Consider the following 27,685-nt stretch of genomic DNA (forward strand, 5'->3'; position numbering starts at 1 on the left):
GGGCACCCTGACATACATCCCTTGGTTGCGTCAGGGTGCAAGTGTTCTACCAGGAATCACGCAGTCGGTGCCAGGACAATGGTGACCACTTAGGGCACAGCCGAGACATTGACACTTACCCAATTGGCATGATTGCCTAATGGTACAGGCATGCTCATTTGCACAGTCATGCCTGAGAGTGCAGTAGTTCCCCAAGACCGCAGTCATTGCCCAAGAGCACAGTCATTGCCCGGAAGCTCAACGATTGCCAGGCAGCGCAGTCACTGCCCAGGGAGAGGAGCGCAGTCACTGGCCAGCGAGCGCACCGCAGTCACTGGCCGGCGAGCGCACCGCAGTCACTGGCCGGCGAGCGCACCGCAGTCACTGGCCGGCGAGCGCACCGCAGTCACTGGCCGGCGAGCGCACCGCAGTCACTGGCCGGGGAGCGCACCGCAGTCACTGGCCGGGGAGCGCACCGCAGTCACTGGCCGGGGAGCGCACCGCAGTCTCTGCCCGGGGAGCGCACCGCAGTCTCTGCCCGGGGAGCGCACCGCAGTCTCTGCCCGGGGAGCGCACCGCAGTCTCTGCCCGGGGAGCGCACCGCAGTCTCTGCCCGGGGAGCGCACCGCAGTCTCTGCCCGGGGAGCGCACCGCAGTCTCTGCCCGGGGAGCACCGGTTAAGGTTTGAAGCACAGTTATCCTTGAGCGCAGCTCGTAGAAGGGACAGCATAAGAAGTCATCATCCCTTCACCCCTCTTCTCCAGACCAACCCTCTGTGTAGTATTCACCTGTTCCTTTCCTCCAGGTCTGGATTCTGGTACTTCACAGCATCCGGGGATCACTGCATCACAAGTAGGAGTCAAACTACTAGGAGAAGGTAAAGAGCTGACTAGGGCGGCTTCCGTACACACTATCACTAGAAGAAAGAGAGACCAGGTGTGAAGAGCTGAAAGAAGCAGCCGACCTCCAAACAGAATATTAAACAATGCATTATCCACCAGAGTGCAGCATCTGGATGCTGGATGCCAATGTCTGGCCCCAAAGTTTACAACTGCTTTAGATGCTCAGAGAAGCAGCCTTGAGTTATTCAGCTGACCCATCCCCAGCCTCCTATTGACACACTGACCCTACACCCTCTCTAGCCAGCTCACTATTGACACACTGACCCTACACCCTCTCTAGCCAGCTCACTATTGACACACTGACCCTACACCCTCTCTAGCCAGCTCACTATTGACACACTGACCCTACACCCTCTCTAGCCAGCTCACTATTGACACACTGACCCTACACCCTCTCTAGCCAGCTCACTATTGACACACTGACCCTACACCCTCTCTAGCCAGCTAACTATTGACACACTGACCCTACACCCTCTCTAGCCAGCTCACTATTGACACACTGACCCTACACCCTCTCTAGCCAGCTCACTATTGACACACTGACCCTACACCCTCTCTAGACAGCTCACTATTGACACACTGACCCTACACCCTCTCTAGCCAGCTCACTATTGACACACTGACCCTACACCCTCTCTAGCCAGCTCACTATTGACACACCGACCCTACACCCTCTCTAGCCAGCTCACTATTGACACACTGACCCTACACCCTCTCTAGCCAGCTCACTATTGACACACTGACCCTACACCCTCTCTAGCCAGCTCACTATTGACACACTGACCCTACACCCTCTCTAGCCAGCTCACTATTGACACACTGACCCTACACCCTCTCTAGACAGCTCACTATTGACACACTGACCCTACACCCTCTAGCAAGCTCACTATTGACACACTGACCCTACACCCTCTCAAGCCAGCTCACTATTGACACACTGACCCTACACCCTCTCTAGCCAGCTCACTATTGACACACTGACCCTACACCCTCTCTAGCCAGCTCACTATTGAAACACTGACCCTACACCCATCTCCAGTCAGCTATGGACACACTGACACTACACCCTCTCTAGACAGCTCACTATTGACACACTGACCCTACACCCATCTCCAACCTGCTCACTATTGACACACTGACCCTACACCAATCTCCAGCCTGCTCACTATTGACACACTGACCCTACACCAATCTCCAGCCTGCTCACTATTGACACACTGACCCTACACCAATCTCCAGCCTGCTCACTATTGACACACTGACCCTACACCCTCTCTCTAGCCTGCTCACTGAGTGAGGTTCTTGAGTTGACCACCTCCTGTAGGTAGTGTACAGCCTCAGTCTCAGCCCCTCCAGCTGGGTGAGGTTTATTAAACACTTCAGCCGAAACAGAGTTTCTAATGTTGCTTCTCAGCCAAGTTTCAATCTACCCTAATAGGGGTCTATATGGGGGCTTTAGAGTTACTCTCCCACAGGAATGTGGCTGCCCTAGCACCACCACATGACCCTCCCATCCCCATCGCCACCACATAACCCTCCCATCCCTACCACCACATACCCCTCTCATCTCTATCTCCATCACCACATTCCCCTTGCTATAGGGGGAAGCCGAGACGCCGGGGCTGCCTGAGGGACCACCAGGAGAGGACGCCTGAGGGACCACCAGGAGAGGACGCCTGAGGGACCACCGGGAGAGAAGGAGGCCTGAGGGACCACCAGGAGAGGAACACGCCTCAGGGACCACCGGGAGAGGAACACGCCTCAGGGACCACCGGGAGAGGAACACACCTGAGAGACCACCGGGAGAGGAGGACGCCGGAGGGACCACCGGCAGAGGAGGACGCCTGAGGGACCACCGGGAGAGGAGGACGCCTGAGGGACCACCGGGAGAGGAGAACGCCTGAGGGACCACCGGGAGAGGAGAACGCCTGAGGGACCACCGGGAGAGGAGAACGCCTGAGGGACCACCGGGAGAGGAGAACGCCTGAGGGACCACCGGGACAGGAGGAGGCCTGAGGGACCACCGGGAGAGGAGGACGCCTGAGGGACCACCGGGACAGGAGGAGGCCTGAGGGACCACCGGGAGAGGAGGAGGCCTGAGGGACCACCGGGAGAGGAGGAGGCCTGAGGGACCACCGGGAGAGGAGGAGGCCTGAGGGACCACCGGGAGAGGAGGAGGCCTGAGGGACCACCGGGAGAGGAGGAGGCCTGAGGGACCACCGGGAGAGGAGGAGGCCTGAGGGACCACCGGGAGAGGAGGAGGCCTGAGGGACCACCGGGAGAGGAGGAGGCCTGAGGGACCACCGGGAGAGGAGGAGGCCTGAGGGACCACCGGGAGAGGAGGAGGGCTGAGGGACCACCGGGAGAGGGGGACGCCTGAGGGACCACCGGGAGAGGGGGACGCCTGAGGGACCACCGGGAGAGGGGGACGCCTGAGGGACCACCGGGAGAGGGGGACGCCTGAGGGACCACCGGGAGAGGGGGACGCCTGAGGGACCACCGGGAGAGGGGGACGCCTGAGGGACCACCGGGAGAGGGGGACGCCTGAGGGACCACCGGGAGAGGGGGACGCCTGAGGGACCACCGGGAGAGGGGGACGCCTGAGGGACCACCGGGAGAGGGGGACGCCTGAGGGACCACCGGGAGAGGGGGACGCCTGAGGGACCACCGGGAGAGGGGGACGCCTGAGGGACCACCGGGAGAGGGGGACGCCTGAGGGACCACCGGGAGAGGGGGACGCCTGAGGGACCACCGGGAGAGGGGGACGCCTGAGGGACCACCGGGAGAGGAGGACGCGCCTGAGGGACCACCGGGAGAGGGGGACGCGCCTGAGGGACCACCGGGAGAGGGGGACGCGCCTGAGGGACCACCGGGAGAGGGGGACGCGCCTGAGGGACCACCGGGAGAGGGGGACGCGCCTGAGGGACCACCGGGAGAGGGGGACGCGCCTGAGGGACCACCGGGAGAGGGGGACGCGCCTGAGGGACCACCGGGAGAGGGGGACGCGCCTGAGGGACCACCGGGAGAGGGGGACGCGCCTGAGGGACCACCGGGAGAGGGGGACGCGCCTGAGGGACCACCGGGAGAGGGGGACGCGCCTGAGGGACCACCGGGAGAGGGGGACGCGCCTGAGGGACCACCGGGAGAGGGGGACACGCCTGAGGGACCACCGGGAGAGGGGGACACGCCTGAGGGACCACCGGGAGAGGGGGACACGCCTGAGGGACCACCGGGAGAGGGGGACACGCCTGAGGGACCACCGGGAGAGGAGGACGCCGCCTGAGGGACCACCGGGAGAGGACGCCGCCTGAGGGACCACCGGGAGAGGACGCCGCCTGAGGGACCACCGGGAGAGGAGGACGCGCCTGAGGGACCACCGGGAGAGGAGGACGCGCCTGAGGGACCACCGGGAGAGGAGGAGGCCTGAGGGACCACCGGGAGAGGAGGACGCACCGGAGGGACCACCGGGGAGAGGAGGCCGCCTGAGAGACCACCGGGGAGAGGAGGGCGCCTGAGGGACCACCAGGGAGAGTAGGGCGCCTGAGGGACCACCGGGAGAGGACGCCGCCTGAGGGACCACCGGGAGAGGAGGACGCCTGAGGGACCACCGGGAGAGGAGGACGCCTGAGGGACCACCGGGAGAGGAGGACGCCTGAGGGACCACCGGGAGAGGAGGACGCCTGAGGGACCACCGGGAGAGGAGGACGCCTGAGGGACCACCGGGAGAGGAGGACGCCTGAGGGACCACCGGGAGAGGAGGACGCCTGAGGGACCACCGGGAGAGGAGGACACCGGAGGGACCACCGGGAGAGGAGGACGCACCGGAGGGACCACCGGGAGAGGAGGACGCACCGGAGGGACCACCGGGAGAGGAGGACGCACCGGAGGGACCACCGGGAGAGGAGGACGCACCGGAGGGACCACCGGGAGAGGAGGACGCACCGGAGGGACCACCGGGAGAGGAGGACGCACCGGAGGGACCACCGGGAGAGGAGGACGCTTGTGAGGGACCACCGGGAGAGGAGGGTTCAGGCAACTGCCTAACTCGCATGCATTTTCATTTAGGGGTTGGCGGGCGGGTTTTTGGGCTACACCACCCTGATTCACGATACTCCCTGCACTTAGGCTCCTCACGGAGTTAGGGCACTGGTGTGGCAAAGGGAGCACTACTTCACGTTGAGATACTGGGACAGCAGCCTGACCCCTTGTATACCTTCTTTTCTTCCCTATTGAGGAGAAACCTTATGCTGAAGAGAAGGCAGGGACAAGGCGAAGAGTGAAGACGCCTGCAGTTCACCCTCTTTCCGTTCGAGACCGTTTAGTTTTCTTTATTATTCCCTCAAAGAGAGTGAGAAGCGAAGCATGGGTTACTAAGGCACAACCCACGGACTGCTTGTATCCTGGAGAAAGGAAGGGGTGCAAATAAATGCTCGTACCCAGAACAAAGAAGGGGTAAGAGTACTCGGTCTCTGAGATGAGTTAGGGTAGCTGACATGAACAAACCAGCACAGTGGAGTCAGACGTGGGATATCATGTCTATCCCTGTTATGCCAAAACCCTTCAAGGTGGAAGCAATAGTTGCCCAGTTAGCGGAAGGCCAACGCCATCTGCAGTTGGTGTTTGAGCAACAAAGATGGCCCTAAAAGAGCGCAAATCCTTACACACAGCCCTGAAAGACCAAGCAACCCTTCCGGCGTCAAATCAAAGGTGCAGGACACAGCTATTCTATGTTTGACGGATGCCATATCCAGTGCACGCGTTCACTCCAATGTACCAGGGACTGTCTTGCAAAACTTCCAGGATGGCGATGACCCCGACTATTTTTTTGCGAACTTTGAGCGGGTTGCCTCTACCACTGCTTGGCCACAAGAAAGATGGGGCCAATACATACCCCCCCCTTGCTATCATGCGAATTACAAGCCGCATACCAAGCCGCTAACCCTGCAGGGTGACCTCCTATCTAGACATAAAGAAGGCGTCCTAGAAAGGCTAGGATGTGACCAGGAGTATTACTGGAGCCATTTTAGAAAGGTGAAATGGACAGCAGGAGATAACCCTCGAGCCCTGTATTACAGGATAAGAGATGTAGGGAACCGATGGCTACAGCCCTCAACATCCTCCATAGATGACTTCACTGAGAAAGTCTACCTAGAACAATATTTGGAAGCCCTCCCCCTTAATACCAGGACATAGATCAAGCAACAGCCCAATCTTTTGGTCGCCATGGCCGTCGACCTGGTTTGTGCTCATCACCGATCGCCAGAATTCAAAGCCCACCCCCACTGGTTCCCTGTAGGCATACCCAAACCCCTGAACCAGATTCCAACCCTCCCCATAGAGAACAAGGTTCCGACTTCACTGAAGTCCCATCCAAGGTCTGCCCTGGGAACTGGACAGGTGCAAGGTCTCCAGTGTTTCCAATGTGCTGAGTGGGGACACAGCCAGAAATTGTCCTTTCATAATCCACCACAGAAACCTATGGAAGTGAGGTACACTCTGGGAGAATTAAGCTGTGGAGAACCCCCCTGAAAGATACAAAAAGAAGATACACATTAATGGGAAACCTGTGGTTGCCCTATCAGACACAGGATGTCACCACACTGCAGTAAGCGGAGAACGAATTCCAAATTCCCAGATCCTAGGAGGCGAACACATGCAGGTTACGTGTGTACACTCTAAGAAAATGTACCCTCTCGCAGAAGTTTTACTTTAAATTGCCCCCGACACCCGGCCGGAGACTTTCGGACAGCACATGGGACAATAGTACACTGCAGCATGCATGGGAGCAGGCACAAGAGGACCACCCAGAGAAGGTGGACTTGTTTTATGGTGTAAAAAAAGGCCTATTGTTTAGGATAACACATGAAAACAGACATACTAAAGAACAGCTGTTGGTCTCAAAAGCGTTCCGTGAACAGGTTCTATGCCTGGCCCACAGTCAAACAGGGGGTGGACATTATGGAAAGGAGCATACACGGATGTAGTTCTACTGGCAGGGGGTGTGCCAAGAAGTGGCTACGCATTGTGCCTCCCGCATCAGGTGCCAATTGGATAATATACTTGCTTCCCCGCGCTCCCCTGCAACCCCTCCGAACAAAAGATATTCCCTTCCAGAGAGTAGGAATGGACCTGGTAGGGTCCCCTGATCCCCTCTGCCCAAGGACACCAATACATACTGGTATTGGTGGGCTATGCTACTGGGTATCCGGAGGCTATTTCATTGGCCAGTACAACCACCTTGGCCGCGGCACAAGCCAGAATTTCTTTCTTTTACCATGTAGGTTTTCCCCAAGAGATTTTAAATGACCAGGGCACCCCTTTTGTATCCCGTTTGATGAAACAGCTATGTGACCGCCTAGGGATCAAACAGATTTGCCCGGCAGTCTATCATTCCCAAACTGACAGCTTAGTCGAGAGGTACAATAAAACAATCAAGACGATGCTTAAAAAGACCCTAGACAAGGGAGGAAGAGACTGGGACCGTAAACTACCTTTGGTGTTTGCATCTGAACACATGAACAAAACTCCAGCAGGTTTATCACCATTTAAACTACTGTTCGGGAGGAAACCCCACACCCTGCTCGATGTGGCGGTGGAGCAGTGGATCAAGGAGGATGGCGAGAGTCGGCTCTGTTGCACTGTAGCAAGTCACTTGAAGAAACCCTGGCTACCCTGTGAGAGGAGGTCCGCGCAAACATGGAAAGAGCTCAAGCCCATCAAAAATGACAGTACGATCACAACACCAAACTACGGGAATTTTCAGTGGGAGACAACATGCTAATAATCCTACCCAGTACCGATAAGAAAATGTTAGCTACATGGCAAGGCCCTTACCAGATCTGTACCAGATCTTGGACTAGATCACTCCTGCCGCATATCGAGTGTCTGTCCCCCACAAACGTCAGATAGGCCAGACCTACCACGTCAACCTTCTTAAAGCATGGGAAGGTTCTCTATCCGTGGCTCCATGTAGGGACGTTCGGATAGACCATGTTTCACTCGAAAACCCCCTGGAGATTTCCCTTGCCCCACAAAACCCTACGGTGAACGTATCCGTTCAACTAGGGGAGCAGTTAACAAGTAAGCAGAAACACCTATTGCGATCCCTCTGAGAGTCCTATTCCACCCTATTATCCGGTGTTCCAGGACGTACGTCCCTAGTCAATCAAAGTAACTTTATTTGGTTTCAAAAGAAAGCCATAAAGTTTATAAAATCAACATTACAAATGATGATTCCAGTAGCCTATTTACAAAGCAGCACGAGAGGCAATTCATACAATTCAATTAATTAAAAGAGCGAGAGAAGGAAGCACAATCCTTAAAGTCAATCATCTGATAAAAATACAGTCCATATCACAAGGCAGCTAACACCACTACAATGCGCAGCTCCCTTCATAAAGGTACATCAAGGCTTAGGCTGTGTGATAGAGCATTACGCTGTTCGAGTTCAGTTACAATCACTAATACCATTTCCTACCAGCCATTGCAACCTTAATGTAGCTGGAAACCCTAGTGCATATATCATAAGTAGCCAAAGAGTGTAAATAATTAAAACCTTCAAAATAGGAACATGGCCTGATTTCTTTTAAAATCGGAACTAAAAAGTTGTTTCCTGGCTCTTCATAGAGGGGGCAAAATAGCAAAGTGCTTTGAGCTGCCAAATCATCCCAGGGGCTAGGCTTTAGTTTGTCTTCCCACCCGATTGTTTCGGGAAAGCCACCAAAAAGTGCAGGGTAAGTACACAAAATCTTGTTAAATAAAATCGTATCTGTACATTTATGGTGAATGTTAAAAAAATTGCTGCTGGACAGGGAATAAACAAGGGAGGCCTGTTGCGTCGGGTTGAGAGCGGCGTATATTCGCCCCCGCAGAATGTGCCTCTTTTATGATATTTTTAGCATTTTCAGGGATGTCGGCTGGACAAACAAAGTAGTGCAGCAGACCTAACTTATGAAGGCTGTCCCTTACAAATCGGAGCCAAGGGGTATTTAGTGCCCTATGAAGATTAATACAATCTTTAATAACCTCTCCGGAGAACACTAACTCCTCAGACAACCAGATTTTGGCCCATAATAGCAGGGGGCCAATTTCAATGCGATCCACTACAAAGTCGAGCCAAAAGATCGTGGGGGCACGTTTTGGAGTCATCAGTAACCTTTTAATGAATTTATTTCCCATGATCTGTAGCTGGCAGCTGTTGTGGTATCCCCACACTCCGGCTCCATATGTTGCAACAGGCACACATTTGGCTTTGTAAAGATTGGCCTACAACAGGCAGGGTCACTTCTATTTCCTTTTTTGAATACTGGGACCACGACAGCCTCCATCCAAGTTGCTAGGATGGGGCCAGTCACCACTGCTTTAAAAACATTGGTCAGTAATGGAGTCCTGAGGTATTCAAGGCACTACGATATGATTAGCGCATTATATCTAATGATAGTTTGACTAGTTATGGTGTATTAAACGGTTCGAAATCCCCAATTATGTTTAGCACGACAAAAAGGGCCGAGAACCGAACCGCCTCCATCTTGGATTGCGGCTCTCTCACTTGGGAATCACGTGGTCTTTTCCGCACACCCTCTGCTTCCCCCTTTCCTTGCATTTAATTAGGAGACAGGCGGAGTTGCTGAGAAGCAAGGTCACATCTGCTAAAAGGGAGTATCAAGCAAATTCCTCTAGACCTGGGACGAGAAGGGAGTCACCCTTTCGACCTTCTCTGTAAAGATAGTAACCCTTTGTATGTGTAACCGAAACTAGAAATAGGCATGAGCTCATTAGGGGCGCCAGGACTAACTGGTACTTTTCCACATATAAGGTTTTGTATGCTGTACTGATAATGTATAAAAGTGTGTTACTGTCAAGGAGCCAGCAGTCTTCCTCGGCGCACCTGATGGGTGAGGATCGACGAGGCTCCTCTATATAGAGTTCTGTGGTGGCTAATAAACGTTTGAACCTTCCACGTTGCCAACTGCTCCTTATTTTGCATAATATTGCGGGCCAGTGGTAAGTGTGGCCCTTGGAATAATTATTTGGACACAACAGTTGGCGACCACGAAGGGACCCCGTGAAAGGGTCTTCCCCCCCCCCCCCCCCCGTATTCGGGTGGTGGGATTGGGGGCGTCCTGACTGGTTGGCGGGAGAGGAGCCTGAGGATTTCTCCCACCCTGCGCGACTTTTCGGTACGTCCCCTGCTGCTAGTTACCCTTCACCGGGGTCCTACGGGCTTAACCCAGAAAATTGACTGATTTGGTCGGGAGGAGTTGGCAGCGGAGAATGAACATTCGTATCTGGGTGCACCCGGTGAGTACTGATTTGATTTGACGCACGAGTTATAAACGGTGCATTATTGGTTAAAACACGCGTTGAAGACGGTGTGTTATTTGATTGATTTAAGAGCATTCGTTGAGAACGATGCATTTTTGATTTTGAACACGGATTGCATTTGTTTGAAGCTCGCGCTGGACAGCGGTGCATTGATTTGAAGGCACGCACCGGAGAGTGGTGTCTTGCTTGATCGGGTTAGCATTACCGTGGTTTGACTCGAAGTACGTACAGGTTGGATTTGATTTGAGTAAAAACGGCGCGCCGGAGGATTATAAACGGATTGCACGTGGAAGGACCCGCGACCTAGACTGGGTAGCCACAGGGCATACTCCTGACGGGGCAAGTCCTCGTTGGGGGCTGGTCTTAGTGGTGAGCCAGGAGGGTGGCCGGAATCCCGCGTGCAGTTTGGTGTTTGGACTGTGAACCAGAGTCGACGGGCTTGGTTCTCTGATACCGATTGTATGTTGTGTATGATTCGTGATGATTGTTGTTTTGTGCATACATGTCTGAAAACTAACCAAAATGTCCTGTTTTAGTAAATTGAATTGTTTTGGCTGCTGCTGTCGAACAAGTGACTCCAGACTAGCTGAGAGCCAACCCGCCCCCCGGAGGGCAGTCCTAGCCATTTTATGCATGTCAAACATGGGATCTCTCCGTTGTTGTTCTGCACTCTGTGGCATAAGTATACCAAGGGAAATGAGGAGTTACGATGGCCCAAGACGGGTTCGTTTGATGAGAAGAAAATTGCGTACCTACAGGAACAGCTGTTTTCTAGGCGAAGTAGGCAGGCCATGTTCGATGCTCTAATTGCATGGCAGAAGGAGGCCAAACAGCGGCGAATAAGGGAAGAGAAAGTAGCTAGAGCCAAGGCAGGACAGAATGTTACTCAGAAAGCTATGGCCTATGACCGAGAAAGAGTAGAAAAGGGATTGGATTGCATGAATCGCGAATTTAGATTAAAGGTTGATAAGACCTATGTGACCCGCCCGAATGCGGAAGATGAAATAGAGGGTTTATTGGACACCAGGCCACCACCCCCTTATGTACCGCAGAGGATATATCCGGAGGTGTCAGGGGCCTCGGCCCCGGCCCCGGCCCCAAATATGTCCCTGGGGGCCTCGGCTTCGGCTCCCCCGGCCACTACTACCCCTCCCTCCCTGCCGAACCTCTCCCGGTTACCGACATCTGTGTCTGAAGTTATGGCCATGCTGCCTAATTTATTGACGGCAGCTGCAGCCGGGACCCCTCAGCTGTTGCCGGGGTCAATGTCTTCCCCTTCTGTTCTGCCCTCCTCCTCCGCCAGTACCACGCCGGTAACAGCTGTGACTACTCCAATACATCCGGCCAGTCTAACGGAGGGTAGGAAGTTGTTCACTCGTTCTGCCTTGGGAAGGGAAGAAAGGGAAACTATTGCCACACAAGCATCCCAGTGGATGCGACACCCCATTTATACTCTTGCTGATATTTGGAGTACCATGAGAGACTATGAACCGGTGATGCAACAGCATGCCCTGGAGCATATGGCCAACCGTCTTATTTCTGTGTGGGAACAGGTACACCAGGAAGGGAAAGCTCCGGCTATATTATATGATATCCTTGATCAAGTCCACAAATCTCAGTTGACACCGGAAGAGGTGTATGGGAAGGTGCAGACTTTGGTTTCTTATAGAACTCGTTTGCAGTCTGCCACTCCCGCCGGATTCTCCCAGTTCCCTATGCGAGAAGTGCACCCTATCTTCCATCCGGAAGTTGCTGCAGTGGTGGATGCCCACGGTGTCGTTACCCGCCCGGGAATAGACGCCCGGTTCCAGGAACAATGGGTCTATACCCCCTGGAAGCGGAGTGAGGTACTATCACTAAAAAGCCAGTTGCCAGATCATAGAAAAAACCCCACCGCATATAACAAGGAACTAACCGAGGCCGCCTCGTCAGCAGGTATGACGTTGGCAGATATTGAATTATTCTTTGCCTTATTAGTACCGGTGGACATTTGGCGCCAGGTACATGACCAGGACCATGTTACGGAATTTGGTGGGACATGGGACCAACTGAGAAACTGGGATAGAGATCGTAAACCAGGGAACAAGCCCCGACCTGAGATACTGACCTTGCCTGAGAGAATAATAACTTATATGCATTCACTGATCCCACCCAGGAAAGTAGATTGGGACAAGCTGACGGCCTGTAAGCAAAAGAAGGACGAGTGTCTCTGATTTTTTCACGAGGTTTGAGGGAGTGTTCATTGACTTCAGCGGACAGGACTTGGCAACGGAGGGGGGTGTACGTTTATTTGTTAATAGATTCATAACCAATTTGCTACCTGAGGTATCGGCCCGGTTACAGGCAGCTGAGAGTACCTGGACGACCACCACGCCTTCCACGATACTAAGCATGGCTCAGTATTATGAGCATCGGGAGAATGAGAGCAAGGATAAGACAGAAAGAAAGTCGAAAGAGTTGAAAACACGAGTGTTACTGCAGCAAGTGGAGAGGGGTAGAGGAAGAGGAAGAGGGTTGCAGAATTTCGCTCCAAGAGGGGCGGGACCGACGCAAACGGCTGGGCGAACAGATCTAGGCATAAATCAATGTGCTTTTTGTAAAGAGGAGGGGCATTGGAGAGCACAGTGCCCGTTGTTGTATGAGCAGAATACTGCTTCAAGGGGTCGTGGACGGGGAAGGATGAGTGGGCATCGAGGTGGATACACGAGACAAGAACAGGCAGCCCGAGGTGAGAACAGTCAGAATTATTTCGACCAAAGCCAAGGTAAACAGTACTACAATGACGGACGTGTGACGGACGAAGACACCGGGTATACTCAAGCATAGGACAGCCAAGGGCAGAGTAAGGGGCATGTGTCAATCCCGATAGATCAAGCTGGACCTTATGTCCATGCACGATTGTTGGATGCATCAGGTAAGTTTTTGGTTGACACAGGGGCTATGAACAGTTCTGTTTCACGTGCCCTGGTCCCGGGGGCCGCTCTGTCTGGCCAGACTAATGTGTCCGTGGGGTTCTCTGGAACTCCGGTGGTGAGCCCCATTTCTAAGCCACTTTCCCTTACTCTGGGACCGGTTACGATAGAATCGCCTTTCCTCCTCACCTCCCAGTGTGGGGAAAATCTCCTGGGTATGGATATATTAAAAAGATTGCATGCCCGCATCTATTGCTCCCCCGATGGAGTTTACCTGACCATTCGGAATACCTCTATCCCCTCCATCCAATGTTTTTCAAAAACGGACTCCTACCCCCGGAGCTTGCAAAACTCCCGAGGGATCTTTGGGCCCTGGGGGACACCGACGTAGGGTTCCTACAAATTCCCCCGGTGTCCATCACCCTGAAACAGAATGCCAAATTGCCGAGGATCCCACAGTACAAAATAGCCCCCGCGGGAGAACGCGCTTTACTGGCCATTATTTCTGATTTGATTAGAACAGGGGTGGTGGCGGAAACGACTTCCAATATCTGCAACAGTCCAATTCTTCCGATTCTTAAACGTACCCCCGTACCCCAGTCCCCTGATTATGCTGAAACCTACCGATTTGTGATTGATTTGCGAGAGATTAACAAGATTGTGGTACCCCAATATCCGGTGGTACCAGACATTAATTCCATTTTGACCATGATTCCTCCCACTGCAACATTTTTCTCGGTGATTGATTTGAAGAATGCTTTCTTTAGTATTCCCATACATCCAGATAGCAGACATTTGTTCGGTTTCTCATTGGGGGGCCGCAGCTTTAGATTCTGTCGCGCCCCCCAGGGGTATACCGAAAGCCCTAGTATCTACAGCCAAGCCCTAAAAAGAGTATTGGATTCTTTACAATTGCCACCAGGTAATGTCCTATTGCAGTATGTTGACGACCTCCTTGTGGCCTCTGATACAGAACATGGTTGCCGCGATGCCACGGTGACCCTGCTACGGCATTTGGCCACTCATGGTAACAAGGTGTCGCTCTCTAAATTTCAATATTGTCGACCGGAGGTGACCTATCTCGGTCATCTCCTGTCGAAGGATGGAAGAGGGTTGACTTCTGAGCGCATCGCAACCATAACTAACATGCCTGTTCCTCGCACGCAACGTGATGTCCGCGCTTTGCTTGGTATAACCTCCTACTGTCGCCAATGGATTGCTAACTATTCTCTCTTGACTAAACCTTTCCTGTATCTAACTACGAAGGATGTGCATGAGCCTTTACCTTGGACCGATGAATGCCAGACTGCCTTTTCCGCTCTGAAAACTGCTCTTTGCTCTGCTCCTGTGCTTGGCACCCCTGACTACCGGAAACCTTTTGTGCTCTACGTGCATGAGGTGGACGGTTGTTCTCTTTCAGTATTGACACAAGACTTTGGTGGTTAGCAAAGGCCTTGTGCATATTTCTCGGCGGTTTTGGACAATGTCGCCAGAGCACTTCCCAGTTGTCTGAGGGCTGTAGCGGCAGTGGCTGTAGCAATCAGACAATCGGAAGGGCTAGTCCTGAATACGGATCTGACAGTGATGGTGCCTCATGCTGTGGACGTATTATTAAACAGGACAGACGCAGCACTTAACTAGTGCGCGTCTTACAGGGTACGAATTGACCCTGTTTGCACCTCATATAACGATCAAAAGATGTGTTAATTTGAACCCTGCCACGTAGTTACCCCTCCCTTCGGGAGATGGTGGACAAGACATACATGATTGTATCTTTCGAACTGAAGAAGAAACCAAGGGCCGGATAGATCTAACTGACACCCCACTATCTGATGCCCAAGGAGAATTGTATGTTGATGGGTCTTGTTTTAGATTACCGGATGGCACGACAGCTGCGGCTTATGCGATCACTACCCTGCAAACGGTAGTCGAGGCAGCAAAGATACCATACCGGTCGGCCCAGGCGGCCGAATTGGTTGCATTATTCAGGGCCTGCGAGTTGGGGAAAGGCTTAAGGCTAAATGTCTACACCGATAGCCAGTATGCGTTCGGTGTAGCACATAGCTTCGGGAGGTTATGGGCGGAAAGAGGATTCTTGACATCTCATGGCGAAAAGATAAAGAATGGACCATTAGTTGAACGATTACTGGCCGCATTAACATTGCCCAAGACCCTGGCCATAGTCAAATGCAGTGCACACAAGGTTATAGTTGATGATGTGGGGAGGGGAAATTCCTTTGCGGATAGAATCGCCAAGGAAACAGCCCAGTCTGACACCACTTCCATGTTTGTAGTGACAAGAATGATAGAAGCAGGGGTTTTTAACAACACCATAGACAGTGTAAAAGAACTACAAAAGGAGGTGACCCCGGAAGAGCTGACATACTGGCAAGAACAGGTGGGGAGGCTTGATGAGAATGGATGTTGGACTGACTTGTCAAGAGAGGTGTAGATGGTTACTGCCAAACGCATTTGTAAATGCGGTAGTAACTATGGCACACAGACCTTCACATGTAGGGGTTCAGGGCATCTGTGCCACATTGGATCCTGTCTGGTATAATGTTAATATCCATAAGACAGCTAGGAACTTGGTTCAGCATTGCATGATTGGCCTCCAGCATAATCCTGGGGTTAGCATTCCCGTCTTGGCGGGTAATTTTGCGCCACCCACCCTGCCCTTTGAAGTACTCCAAATGGATTACATACAGCTAGAGCGAGTTAACAATCTGAAATACGTGCTGGTGGTGATTTGTACTTTTAGTAAATGGGTGGAGGCGTATCCCACAAAGGAAAATACTGCCCTGGCAACCGCGAAAGCTCTGGTAAAAGAGTTTTTCCCTCGATATGGGTTGCCACGGGTGATTTGGAGTGACAATGGGACACATTTTAATGCTAACTTAGTTAAGTATGTATGCAAGGGTCTGTCCATCCAGCAGAAGTTTCACGCAGCCCGACATCCTCAGTCAGCGGGTCTGGTTGAGAAATATAATGGGATTCTGAAATTGAAACTGGCTAAACTTCAGGACACGACGGGATTAAAATGGCCTGATCTCCTGCCCCTGGCCCTGTTGTCCGTAAGAACTACTCCCCATTCCCGGAGCGGTATCTCCCCTTATGAAGTAATTTTTGGCAGACCTGCCAACGTGTGGGGAGTACCCCGGCCAAAATCCTTCAGGGACATCGACCATCCTATGTTGACTGATTATTTGTATGCTTTGACTAAAGATCTCCATTCCATTCATCAACAGATATCTGCCGTACTGCAGCCCCTGCCGGAGGGTCCTGGACACAGCGTGGAACCTGGACAGTGGGTCTTGGTTCGAAACTACCAACGAAAATCGAGTTTGGATCCGCGCTGGTCCCGGCCGTACCAGGTGCTCCTGGCTACGCGAACGGCGGTGAAAGTCGAGGGGAAGCAGCACTGGATCCATATCTCCCATCTTAAGCGAGTTCCCCTCCCGTTGCCCAGGGAGCAGCTTGACCAGGAGGAAGGCCTGCCAACTCAGGGCGAACCCAGCACTAGAGAACCACTTTCCCTGGACACCCGCAGAGAGGTTGACGGGCGAGGGGAGAGTGCTGTGAGCCTGGAAACACCTTTTTGTGGCCACCCAACTGCTAACAGCGAGGCATCTGGTCGGGAGCCCAGCTCCTTGTCTGACCCCACTGTGCCCGTTTTGTTTGTGAATCCTGAAACCCCTGGTCGGGATCGATATCACCTGCGGCCCCGGAAATAGGGAATCCCAGGTCTAGCCTTGGCGAAGTGAAGTCGGAGGCCTCGGCAAAAGACCTGAGGATTGGTAGAACACTGGACTGAACTTGTTGAGAGCATGGAACTTTCAGTAAAGCTCTGTTCAGAACGAAGATAGAGACATTGGTCGGTTGGTGGGGGCCCAGGTGGAGTTTCTTTTCAACAAGGGTTGCGTCAAGTGCGACCCCAACGCGAGAAGTTTTTATCTTTTACCCTTTTTGGTTTCTCTGAACAATAGGAGTCTGCCTGTGAGGCTCTATACGGACACAGGAAAGAAGCACCCTCCGGCAGGTCGGACTGCTAGTAGCACTTTTTCCCGAGATTATATTGGACTTTTAGTGAGAAAATGTACCCTTTTGCTCGTTTTGTCCCTGAAGAAGGGCGCCCCATAGTACCCCGTACCACTCCCCCGCACTTGCCAATGTTCTCCTCATGGAGCTTGCGTGTTACAATGGTTTTTATTTCTATATTGATTGTATCATTTGTACTATGCTTAGGTTTGTTTATATATCTAGAGTTCCGCCATCCTGTACACACCTTGATAGTGTCTACCCCTGCCCCTAAGGAACATCATTTCCAGACTTTTGCCCCTCATAAGGAAAGACACCGACAGACATATGTACATAATGCCTTCATTGAGTTGCTACATCAGACTCATAGTTCCACAAATGTTACTGATTGTTGGGTCTGTGGTCTTCTCCCGTCAGTGATGCATAAGCAAGATTTATTCATATCAATGCCCTTGTCTTATCTAGGTAGTTGCGAAGCCTGGTTCAAAATGTTATCCATGCTATATGAACACTACACTATAGATGAACGTCGATTCTCAGAGAAGGATTATGCCTTGATTCTAGCCTATATAGAGAAACACCAAGGTTTTACTCCTAATGCTGAGGGGACGGATGGTACCCTTGATCCTACCGCCTGTATGAACGTATACACTGATCACGAAAATGATACCTGGTTGAGGGATGAAGTATTGGATTTCATGACTTTTAACTTTACTGAGTATTTCAAGTATTTCCAGGAGCGAAATGTCTCAGATGAGAAAATCATTCCGGTCCCGGTATTGAATACGTCCTCCTCCTTCTGCGTGCAGGGTACTGGACATTTATCCGTAGGTTATAGTAGATGTAATTACACTTAAAAACTGCAGACTTTCAGTAGTCCCCCAACACTCACCCCTCCCAATGTTTATTTTGTGTGCGGTGAAAACGCATACACTTGGCTACCCAGAGGATGGGCAGGTCGATGTTACTTATCCTTTCTTTACCCACCGGTCTACATAGCTCCTTCCGATTATCACAAATCTCATTCCTTAAATCGGCGGAGCCTAAAAGCTGAAGCCGCCAGTAATGATGCCACTGACCAGACTGACACTCCAGCCCAACACTTCGTTGATATCATAAAAGGGGCGTTGCCCATATGGGGACCCATCCTCAATAGTAAAGAAGTTAGGAGGCTATCTAGAGTGGTGGAAGGGGTGGTTAATACTACTGCAGGAATATTAACTAATATCACAGTGGAGCTCCAGGCGACCCGGCTTGTGACCCTTCAAAATCGTCTTGTTTTAGATGTTATCCTAGCTGATCGCGGAGGAGCTTGTAGAGTCATCGGCAGTTCCTGTTGTGTATATATATACCTGACTCCGCCCCTTCTGTCCATTTAGCCATCCAGAAACTGCATCGGCTAGCCTCTGAAATTCACACCGAGACTGGTACTTGGTCTTTGTCCGGGTGGTTTTGGGATTTGGTGACCACCTGGGGATGGAAGTTATTTATGATTCTTCTGGGAATAGTGGGGTTCATTTTCACCTGCTGCCTTTGTCTACAGTGCGGGCCTGCTTGCTGTGCATATTGTGCTACTCAAGTTCGCCGATCCATCCCTAGGCCCAAGCCCGTCCAAACCAGAATAGATACCCAGCGGGCTCAGAAGGAGACGCATGACTTAATGCAGATCGATGAGGGTATTTTCGAAGACTGACCCCGTTATTAGCTATGCTGCGCTAAAAGGGCCGTTCTGAGGTATTCAAGGCACTACGATATGATTAGCGCAGTATATCTAATGATAGTTTGACTAGTTATGGTGTATTAAACGGTTCGAAATCCCCAATTATCTTTAGCACGACAAAAAGGGCCGAGAACCGAACCGCCTCCATCTTGGATTGCGGCTCTCTCACTTGGGAATCACGTGGTCTTTTCCGCACACCCTCTGCTTCCCCCTTTCCTTGCATTTAATTAGGAGACAGGCTGAGTTGCTGAGAAGCAAGGTCACATCTGCCAAAAGGGAGTATCAAGCAAATTCCTCTAGACCTGGGACGAGAAGGGAGTCACCCTTTCGACCTTCTCTGTAAAGATAGTAACCCTTTGTATGTGTAACCGAAACTAGAAATAGGCATGAGCTCATTAGGGGCGCCAGGACTAACTGGTACTTTTCCACATATAAGGTTTTGTATGCTGTACTGATAATGTATAAAAGTGTGTTACTGTCAAGGAGCCAGCAGTCTTCCTCGGCGCACCTGATGGGTGAGGATCGACGAGGCTCCTCTATATAGAGTTCTGTGGTGGCTAATAAACGTTTGAACCTTCCACGTTGCCAACTGCTCCTTATTTTGCATAATATTGCGGGCCAGTGGTAAGTGTGGCCCTTGGAATAATTATTTGGACACAACAGTCCGTAGCGGAGGATTACTTTTAAAAAGCTCTAATGGCACTCCGTCTGGCCCTGGAGCTTTCATGCCAATACCTTTTGCTATGGATTCCTCAACCTCAGCTACTCGAATTGATGCACTTAAAGGAGAAGGTTGGGTCTAAGAGCAAATCCCCACTAAGTACCTCAGGCTGGCGGCCATTAGGATTAAATATAGCCGCAAAGTGAGTTTCCCAGACATTCCCCTGGATCAGGGAATCGGTCTTACTCACATCTTTGGTGAATAAAGGACAATTCATGATTTCCTTGAAGCTTTTAGAGTCCTTAAGGGAGCTGGCGCTCTCCAAATCCTCCCAGTTCTTCTTTCCTCTGCTTAACTATGCTTTTATAGGCCTTCCTAGCGTTTTTAATTTGAGCCCTATTGCAAGCGTTAGCTTGGAGTGCCACTTAAAAAAAAAATTGGGCCCTTGAGCATTCCGCATTAAACCATCTTGTCTCTGGGGAATCCCTGACCTTAATGGATTTGGTCAGATTTTTAGCAATTTCTGAAGAAATCAATTCGAATTAACTAATAATCTCAACTGGGGGGCGAGTCATGAGGTAAATACCTCATGATCGAATCATAATTAGCCGTTAAGGTTTTTGCCTCAAATTCAGATGGGTTTACTTTATTCCAATTGGATCTAACCCCTTTATTAGGATTAAAATGAATTGAGTGGTCATCTATGTTCCCTGTCTGAGCTATTGTACGGAGGGTCGCTATGAGGGGATTGTGATCCCCAACATTGTTTGGCTCCACCTCAGTCTCCAATAAGCGGCAGGAACTTCGCCGAGATAAGCGTAAAACCAATAAAATGTTCCCTGCCTCCTCCAACATAAGTAGGGCACTGTGTTGAGGGATTACTAGCTAAGTCATTAATGAGGCCAAAATCATTCTCCATAATAATAGAGTTTAGGGCCTCACCCGGAGGGGTGTGGATATAGTGCGACAGGGGCCGCCCTTCTGTGTTTAGCAACCCTCAGGCATGTTTAGAACTCTGGGGGCGGGCAGAGCAATTAAAATCACCCTCCGAAAGAATGCACAATAGTTGCCATTGCTCAGGTATTGATTTCCGCCTGCAAAGCCTCAATAACCCGACAGCTGTTTTGGTTAAAAATATTATAATACCAGTTCACCACAAGCAGCTTGACCGGCAGCATCGTAAAGATCAAGATTTGTTGAAACCCAGGAGAGGTGCCAGACAGTACCAGCCCTCTTTTTGCCCTCCATGCCAACGAGGGTGCTGCGTGGACCATGCAAGAACAATAGCCATTCAGAGCGATAGCTTCTTTATACCACGTCTCCTGTAGACAAATAATGTCAAAGCCTCGGATATATTTTAACCATACCTCGTCAGACAATTTAGGGCGAATTCCTGCGATGTTGCATGATAGGATCTTAAGTAGAGGCTTAATATGTCCCTGATTTGACAATCCCACAGAGTCATTATTTATAGCTTGTTCAGGTTGGATGGTGGGCAGATCCGGCTACTCACTACCAGTGGTGTCATTTGGGATTCAGCCTAGGGCGCATTGGATTGTTGTCGGGTTTGTCTCTGCTCTCCCTGCTAATTTTTGATTTGGGGAGGAGAATTCGAGTGAATCCACAGAACCCCTTTTACTGAGTTAATCTGTAAACATTCCCCTCCATTGAGCGCTACAGTGCAAACCCATTCCCATCCTGACAACAAGTTGTCTAGGGCACCCAGTTAGTCTGTCAATTTCAGACAACCCAGAAAGGACATCAAAGCAATTAGGATGAACAAATGGAGGAAGTTGTGTAAGGGGATGTCTACTTGAGCCCACCCAGGCTGACTGTTTACTCGCAATTAATTCCCGATGTGGTGGATAGATAAAACCCAGCGGGTCCCCTAGTCAAACATATCACAGAGGGTAACAGCATAATAAAACTAAGACCTTACCGCATTCCAGCTGCAAGGAGACCGGCAGTAGACCAGCAGGTAAAAGCCATGCTGGAAGCAGACGTCATTGAACCCTCCCATAGTGCCTGGTCCTCGCCAGTCGTCCCTGTCCCCAAACCCGATCGGAGTCTAAGATTTTGCACTGACTTCCGTCAATTGAATGCTATTTCAAAGTTTGCTGCTTATTCTATGCCCCAGGTTGACGAACTTATAGAACAACTAAGAGACGCTAGGGTTATGTCCTCAATTGATCTCACAAAATGGTATTGGAAAAATACCCCTATCTCCTGATGCACGAGAAAATACGTCTTTTTCCACTCCCTCATGTCTATTCCAGTTCACTGTCCTACCCTGTGGCCTTCATGGTGCCCCAGCCACTTTTCAAAGATTGATGGTCGCCCCGTTGCGTGCCCATCAGACATTTGCCGTCACTTACCTCGACGACATTGTCAACCACAGTCCGGACTGGAAAACACATCTCCTTCACTTAGAAGAGGTCTTACATACCTTACAACAGGCAGGTCTCACTATTAACCCCAAAAATACCACTTTTGGTACTGACCACATGGAGTATATAGGGTAGGACATTCGAGCAGGGAAAATCAGACCTCAACTACATAAACGGGAAGATATCACTAAAATCCCACATCCCGTCCGTCACCAGAAAAGATAGTCCTTTCTAGGACTGGTGGGTTAATACTGGAGATTCATCCTCCTGCTTTACGGATCTCCTTGTTAAGAGTGTGTCAGGGAAGCATATCCTGTGGTCTGCTCTTCATGAGCAGAGTTTCTGCCAGTTAAAAAAACTCCTTATGTAACGCTCCGGCTCTCGCATGCCCTGACTACAAGAAAACCTTCATCCTCCAAATCGATGCCTCAGGTAGGGGTCTCTGCTCTGTCCCAACCTGATGACATAGGGAATCTGCACCCCATTCTCTTCCTTAGCAGGAAGCTATTCCCTAAAGAAACTGGTTATGCCACTATTGAGAAGGAATGTTTGGCCATCATGTGGGCCATAGAGGCCCTTCAATATTACCTCTTGGGGCAGCCTTTCCTTTTACTCATGAATCATGCCCCTCTTACCTGGCTCTCCCTACATAAAGACTCCAATCCTAAAGTGCTTCGCTGGTTCCTTGCTTTGCAGCCTTTTTCCTTTCAAACCATGCATGTTCTGGGGAAGTTGCAGACAAACATGGACTTCTTGCCTCAGTACCCCTTTACTGAATGGCCCTCACGTCCATTCCTGGGGGGAGGCAGTGTGACTAATCCGAAGGGAACCCCGTAAAAAGGTCCCGACAATTCTAATATGGCTGCCGCTATGTCCCTGACAGGAAGTGGATATCCCGCTCTAGTTGGGCATATGCAACCTGGAAGCCTGCAAATGGCAGCCTGGGATCACAGAGACGGGCCCGGAATGACGTTAAAGCGCAGACGACGGCAGCACCAGGAGAGGAGGAAATTGCAGAGAAGACAGAAAAAAAGTCGAGGAGGAGCAACATGCTGGGTAGGATGAGGCACCACAGCAGGAAGCCGACATGCTACAGAAGGAAGCAGAGACACCGGAACTGCCTGAGTGACCACTGGGAGAGGAGGACGCCTGAGGAACTAGAGACCGCTCTGGGAGCAACGTGAACGAGTCCAGTGCTCCAAGAAGGGAAATGGATGGTGGGAGGGTCGTGGGGTCAGGCAGGTGCCTAACTCGCATGTATTTTCATTTAAGGGTTGGCGGGCGGTTTTTCAGACTACACCACCCTGACTCACGATACTCCCTGCACTTACGCTCCTCACTGAGTTAGGGCCCTGGTGTGGTGAAGGAAGCACTACTTCACGTTGAGATACTGGGACAGCAGCCTGACCCCTTGTATAACTTCTTTTGTTCCGTCTTGACGAGAAACCCTACGCTGAAGAGAAGGCGAGGAGTGAAGACGCCTGCAGTTCACCCTCTTTCTGTTCAAGACGGTTTCGTTTTCTATATTATTCCCTCAAAAAGACTGAGAAGCGACGCCTGGGTTACTAAGGCACAACCCTGACTGTTTGTTTCCTGGAGAAAGGAAGGGGTGCAAATGAACACTCGTACCTAGAACAAAGGCGGCATAAGAGTACTCGGTCTCTGAGGAGGGGAGTTGGGGTAGCAGACACGGAGAAACCAGCACACTGAAAAAGAGAGTGGTCTAGTCCGATTGAGACAGTTCATCACAAATAGTTGGTGTTAGAAATGGGATTTCTGGTTGGCAAAGGCTTGCGCCAAAGCAAGGAGGAAACCACCACTCTAGTCAGGGCAAGGGAGTTACACGCCACAGATAACCCCTGCTCACCCCCTTGGTAGCTTGGCACGAGCAGTCAGGCTTATCCCGGAGGCCAGGTGTAAAGCATTTGCGCACGCACACAGCAACAACATCCCAGGCACACTACAAAAGGAACTCCCCACACAACGTTATATATAACAATAGCCTTTGTATCATCATAACACATTAGAATAGTAAACACATATTATACACTGTGCCACCTGGCACTAGATTATATTTACAAGGGATTATTTACACCTGACAGGGCCAACTGGACCACTGTCAGAACCATCACAAAGTGAACTTAGTAAATGTAGAACTTATCATAAACATAGAACACAACCAGTCACTACTGGTAACCACTGTACTTAGCATCAGCCTGTAACCTAAACTATATTATGCACAGTATCACATCAGGCACGAATTACATTCTGCACCAACCTCACCAGCATAAACCCATTATGTAATTCTCTCATAAGTCTAAACGCATTAGACAATAACCTCCTAAGTATAACTCACATTAGGGGCATAAATCACACAGTGAAACAGTCTCACTAGCATAAACCAGACAATGCAAAACAACCTCATAATCATAAAACACATTTAGAGGTATAACACAGGGTGCGTAAATCATGCTACATGAATTACATTTCCTAGCACCACATAATCACATTAGGGCCTGGCGCCCTACAAACCTCCCAGTCCCCCTGGCCACCTGGCCTTCTCAATAAGGGGGCTCAAATGCCCTGTGTCCCGAATGTCAGGGCGTGCTGCCTAAGCAGCGAAAGTCAAGGGTGCGCAATCTGCGCAGACCTAAACGTAGCAGCTGGCACCAAGTGCTGTGCAGCTGTGAGTGTCCGGGGCAAAGGAGTGCATCTCACTCCTAACTCAGACATGCCCCCAAAGTCAAGAGAGACCTAAACGGTGCAGCTGCCCACTACTTGCTGGGCAGCTGGGAATCCAATGAGGCCTGGCACCACTGTGCCGCTCCTGTCCCTCTCAGGGACTCCTATATCAAATACTTGCGCAAAAACGTTGCAGCTGCCTGCGCTCTCGCAGGGCAGCTGAGATCAGCCAAAAACATGGGCACCACTGTGCCCCTGGACTCCATGTGCCTCTACACGGTGAAAAGCATGGGTCCCTCTGGGCCCTCTAAATAATCATGGCCAACTGTGGCAGCTGCCCTCTAGGCATCGGGGCAGCTGGGAACAAGGCATGCGGGCACGGCACCACGGTGCTCTCTGGCCCCCACGGGACCTTCAAAATCGCTTTGCCCCGGGTTGGAGCCATCTAGGCTCTGGGAATAGATATGCCCCCAACCGCTGGAGCCATCTAGGCTCTATGAACATTTGGCCATGTCGTTGGAGCGGCCCGCTGCCAGACGGGGCCGCTCTGACTCTGCCTCTCCCCACCCGGACTCCCTCGCACAACTCACCGGCTGGGGGGCGGAGGCAGGACTGTCTCCGGGGACTCTGGAGCGCCGCCTTCCACGTGGAGCTCTCTCTCCTCATGAGAGCTCCGCTTCGAGTCACGCCAGCCTTCCTGTAACCTGCTCACCGGCGCCATCTTTGTCGCTCCCTCTCTTTCGGTTCCGTCCGTTAGGCCCTGCCCACAACCAGGCGGGCCGCGGACGGCGGCAGAGATCTCGGCTCTCGGGGGCAATGAGGGGTAGGCTCCCTCCAAAATTGAAATATAGAGCGGGTGGGCACCCGCGAGCTTACCAGAATGCGGGGTGGGCACCCGCCATCGAAATAGCGAAATAAGCGGGGTGGGCACCCGCAAGGCTCACGAGGGGGATTCCCTCAGCCCTGGCTGCAGCGTAGCACTGCTCAGCCCCCAGGCTCTCCCTCTCCTAGGAAAGCTCCAGATAAAGCGCTCACAGGGCGCAGAAAGGCTGTATCATGCCTTGGCAAAGGTAAAGCAAAAAAGGTCCAAGGAAAAAGTCCTGGAGGCATCACGGGGCCAAGCAGCGCCCAGGGAGGCAAGCCCTCATAGCAGCCCCCCCTGGGCACCAGCAGTACGCCCCCAGCAGGATCAGCACACTCCAAGAACTGAACAACCTCATGGGGTCACAGCCCCTTCTTTTATACAACATTTCCCTTTGTGACACAGGGCTGGGGAAAAAAAAGATGCAACTGGTCTGGGGGAGCTCTGGAGCACTTTGATTTGCTCAGCTCCTCTCTCCTTCGTCAGGTGGGGGCTAGGTGCTCAGACGCACCACATGGGGCAGAGCCAGCATTGTGGGGGGGAAGGCACAGCCCTATTCAGGTCCAACTCCTCCCTCCCATCTACATGCAGATCTCTCTATTCACCACTGGGCAGACTCACCCGGGCTCCTGGAATTCCCCAGCCCTCTCAGCTCCTGTCAATCACAAGCCAGACATGCACTCCACATCAGGCAGGCAGACACACAGTACAAAGAAATGCCAACTTCTAGAAGTGGCACTTCTCCACTAGTCCCCATAAATCTGCGCACACCATTGCGCAGCATTTATTCTCACGAGTTCGCACATACTAAATTCGACCCTGCACTCCTCTCACATCAGGAATTACTATGGACACGCATATCCCCCATGCATTCCTATGGGAGGGCAGGCCACTCTCACCACACACACTCAGAGCGTGCACGCACTTTACACTGGGCCACAGTGCTAAAGTGCGCAGAGGCCAAAAAATCACTACCAATATGTCAGAGCTTAAGGCAAAAAGTTCAGGGGTGAACCTGCCAGAAGGGCCAAGTCCAACACAACCCCTTTCCAGCCAAAACGCAGGGCAGACCAATCACCACCGTGATGGTCTTCCCTGCTTGGGGCGATAGAACACGGACGCAGGCCCGCACTGCAGGGACAACTTCCGGTTCTACGCCACTCTGAATCAACGTGGTTCTCTCTGAAAAAGAACTCACAGGCCCAACTAGGCTACCCCACTGGTACTCCTTAGTTGCCCACGGCCAGGACCAGGCCCTAGGCCACCCAGATATCACTGGTCCTTGCCAAACCACAGAGTGGGGGGCAGTAACCCCTGGCATCCAATAGCCATTCTCCACTCTCCCTCTCAGTGTAGTTCCAAACTACCACTGATCCTTCAACCTAGGGTCCGCACCCTCAGGCTGACCAGAGGTCACGGGCAAGAATGCCCCACCCTACCTCTACTTCTGGGGTTCCGCACCCTCCCAGGGAAGCACCCACCAGAACACAACTCTCCCACCAGTTCAGGACCTCTCTCCATCAACTGGTCTACCACCTGGGATCCACATTCACCGTTTGCACCGGGGTCAGAGGCGAGGCCATCCTCCCTCTGCACCCCCTTCCAGAGCCCTATACCCCTTTACTGGAGTGGTACCCCTTAGAAGGCAAACCGGCCAGGACACGGATTACAGTTGCCCTAACGTCCAGATCCGGAAACACCGGCTACTGGCTCCCAAACCCAGGGACGCACCCTTTGGTCAGATGCCCAGCGAACCAGGACTTCACGGGGAGCGCGCATGCCCCCCCCCCCCCCCCCCCGAGGGTGACACATAACTAATAGGTCGTGTGACAGTCTGCCTGGCACAAATTTCACGACCTCCTGTCCATCTGACAGTGCGTGCAGACCCCCCAGGACAGAAGTGGCGTCACCATGGCCAATCACTGGCGACTCAGCCCTCCCGGCTGGCCCCTGACCTACTGGTTCCCACTGGGGACTCTATCCCCTCTCACCCCTCCATCTGGACTTCTGCACCCTCCCAACTGGAGCGGTACCGCCAGACACCAGAACTACTGGAGCTCTGATTACAGACGCTCCACGCCCTCTAGACACTGGGAAATCCTCCTCAAATGACCTATTGGTACAGCCTAGGCCCCCGACCTGATGTTCCCTAAAGAAACCATCCAGGCCCTGAGACTGGGTTTCGGGCACCTGGAGACACGCAGTCCCACCCACTCCT

At 52.0% G+C, this 27,685-nt stretch overlaps 1 protein-coding gene across 3 annotated transcripts in view; it reads right to left on the reverse strand.

Annotated features, from left to right (window-relative positions):
• The window catches only part of NISCH (nischarin), a 320,866-nt gene that overhangs the window by 82,136 nt on the left and 211,045 nt on the right, over positions 1-27,685 (reverse strand). For 2 of the 3 annotated variants that reach the window (XM_085624215.1, XM_085624214.1), the window contains exon 14: positions 768-895. The exons of the other annotated variant lie outside the window; for it this stretch is intronic. In XM_085624215.1, coding sequence (XP_085480341.1) covers positions 768-895 — 128 coding nt within the window. The remainder of the gene's footprint in view (positions 1-767; positions 896-27,685) is intronic. 3 annotated transcript variants of the gene reach the window in all.

The sequence above is a fragment of the Triturus cristatus genome, chromosome 9 (genome assembly GCF_964204655.1).
Source record: "Triturus cristatus chromosome 9, aTriCri1.1, whole genome shotgun sequence".
Classification (NCBI taxonomy): domain Eukaryota; kingdom Metazoa; phylum Chordata; class Amphibia; order Caudata; family Salamandridae; genus Triturus; species Triturus cristatus.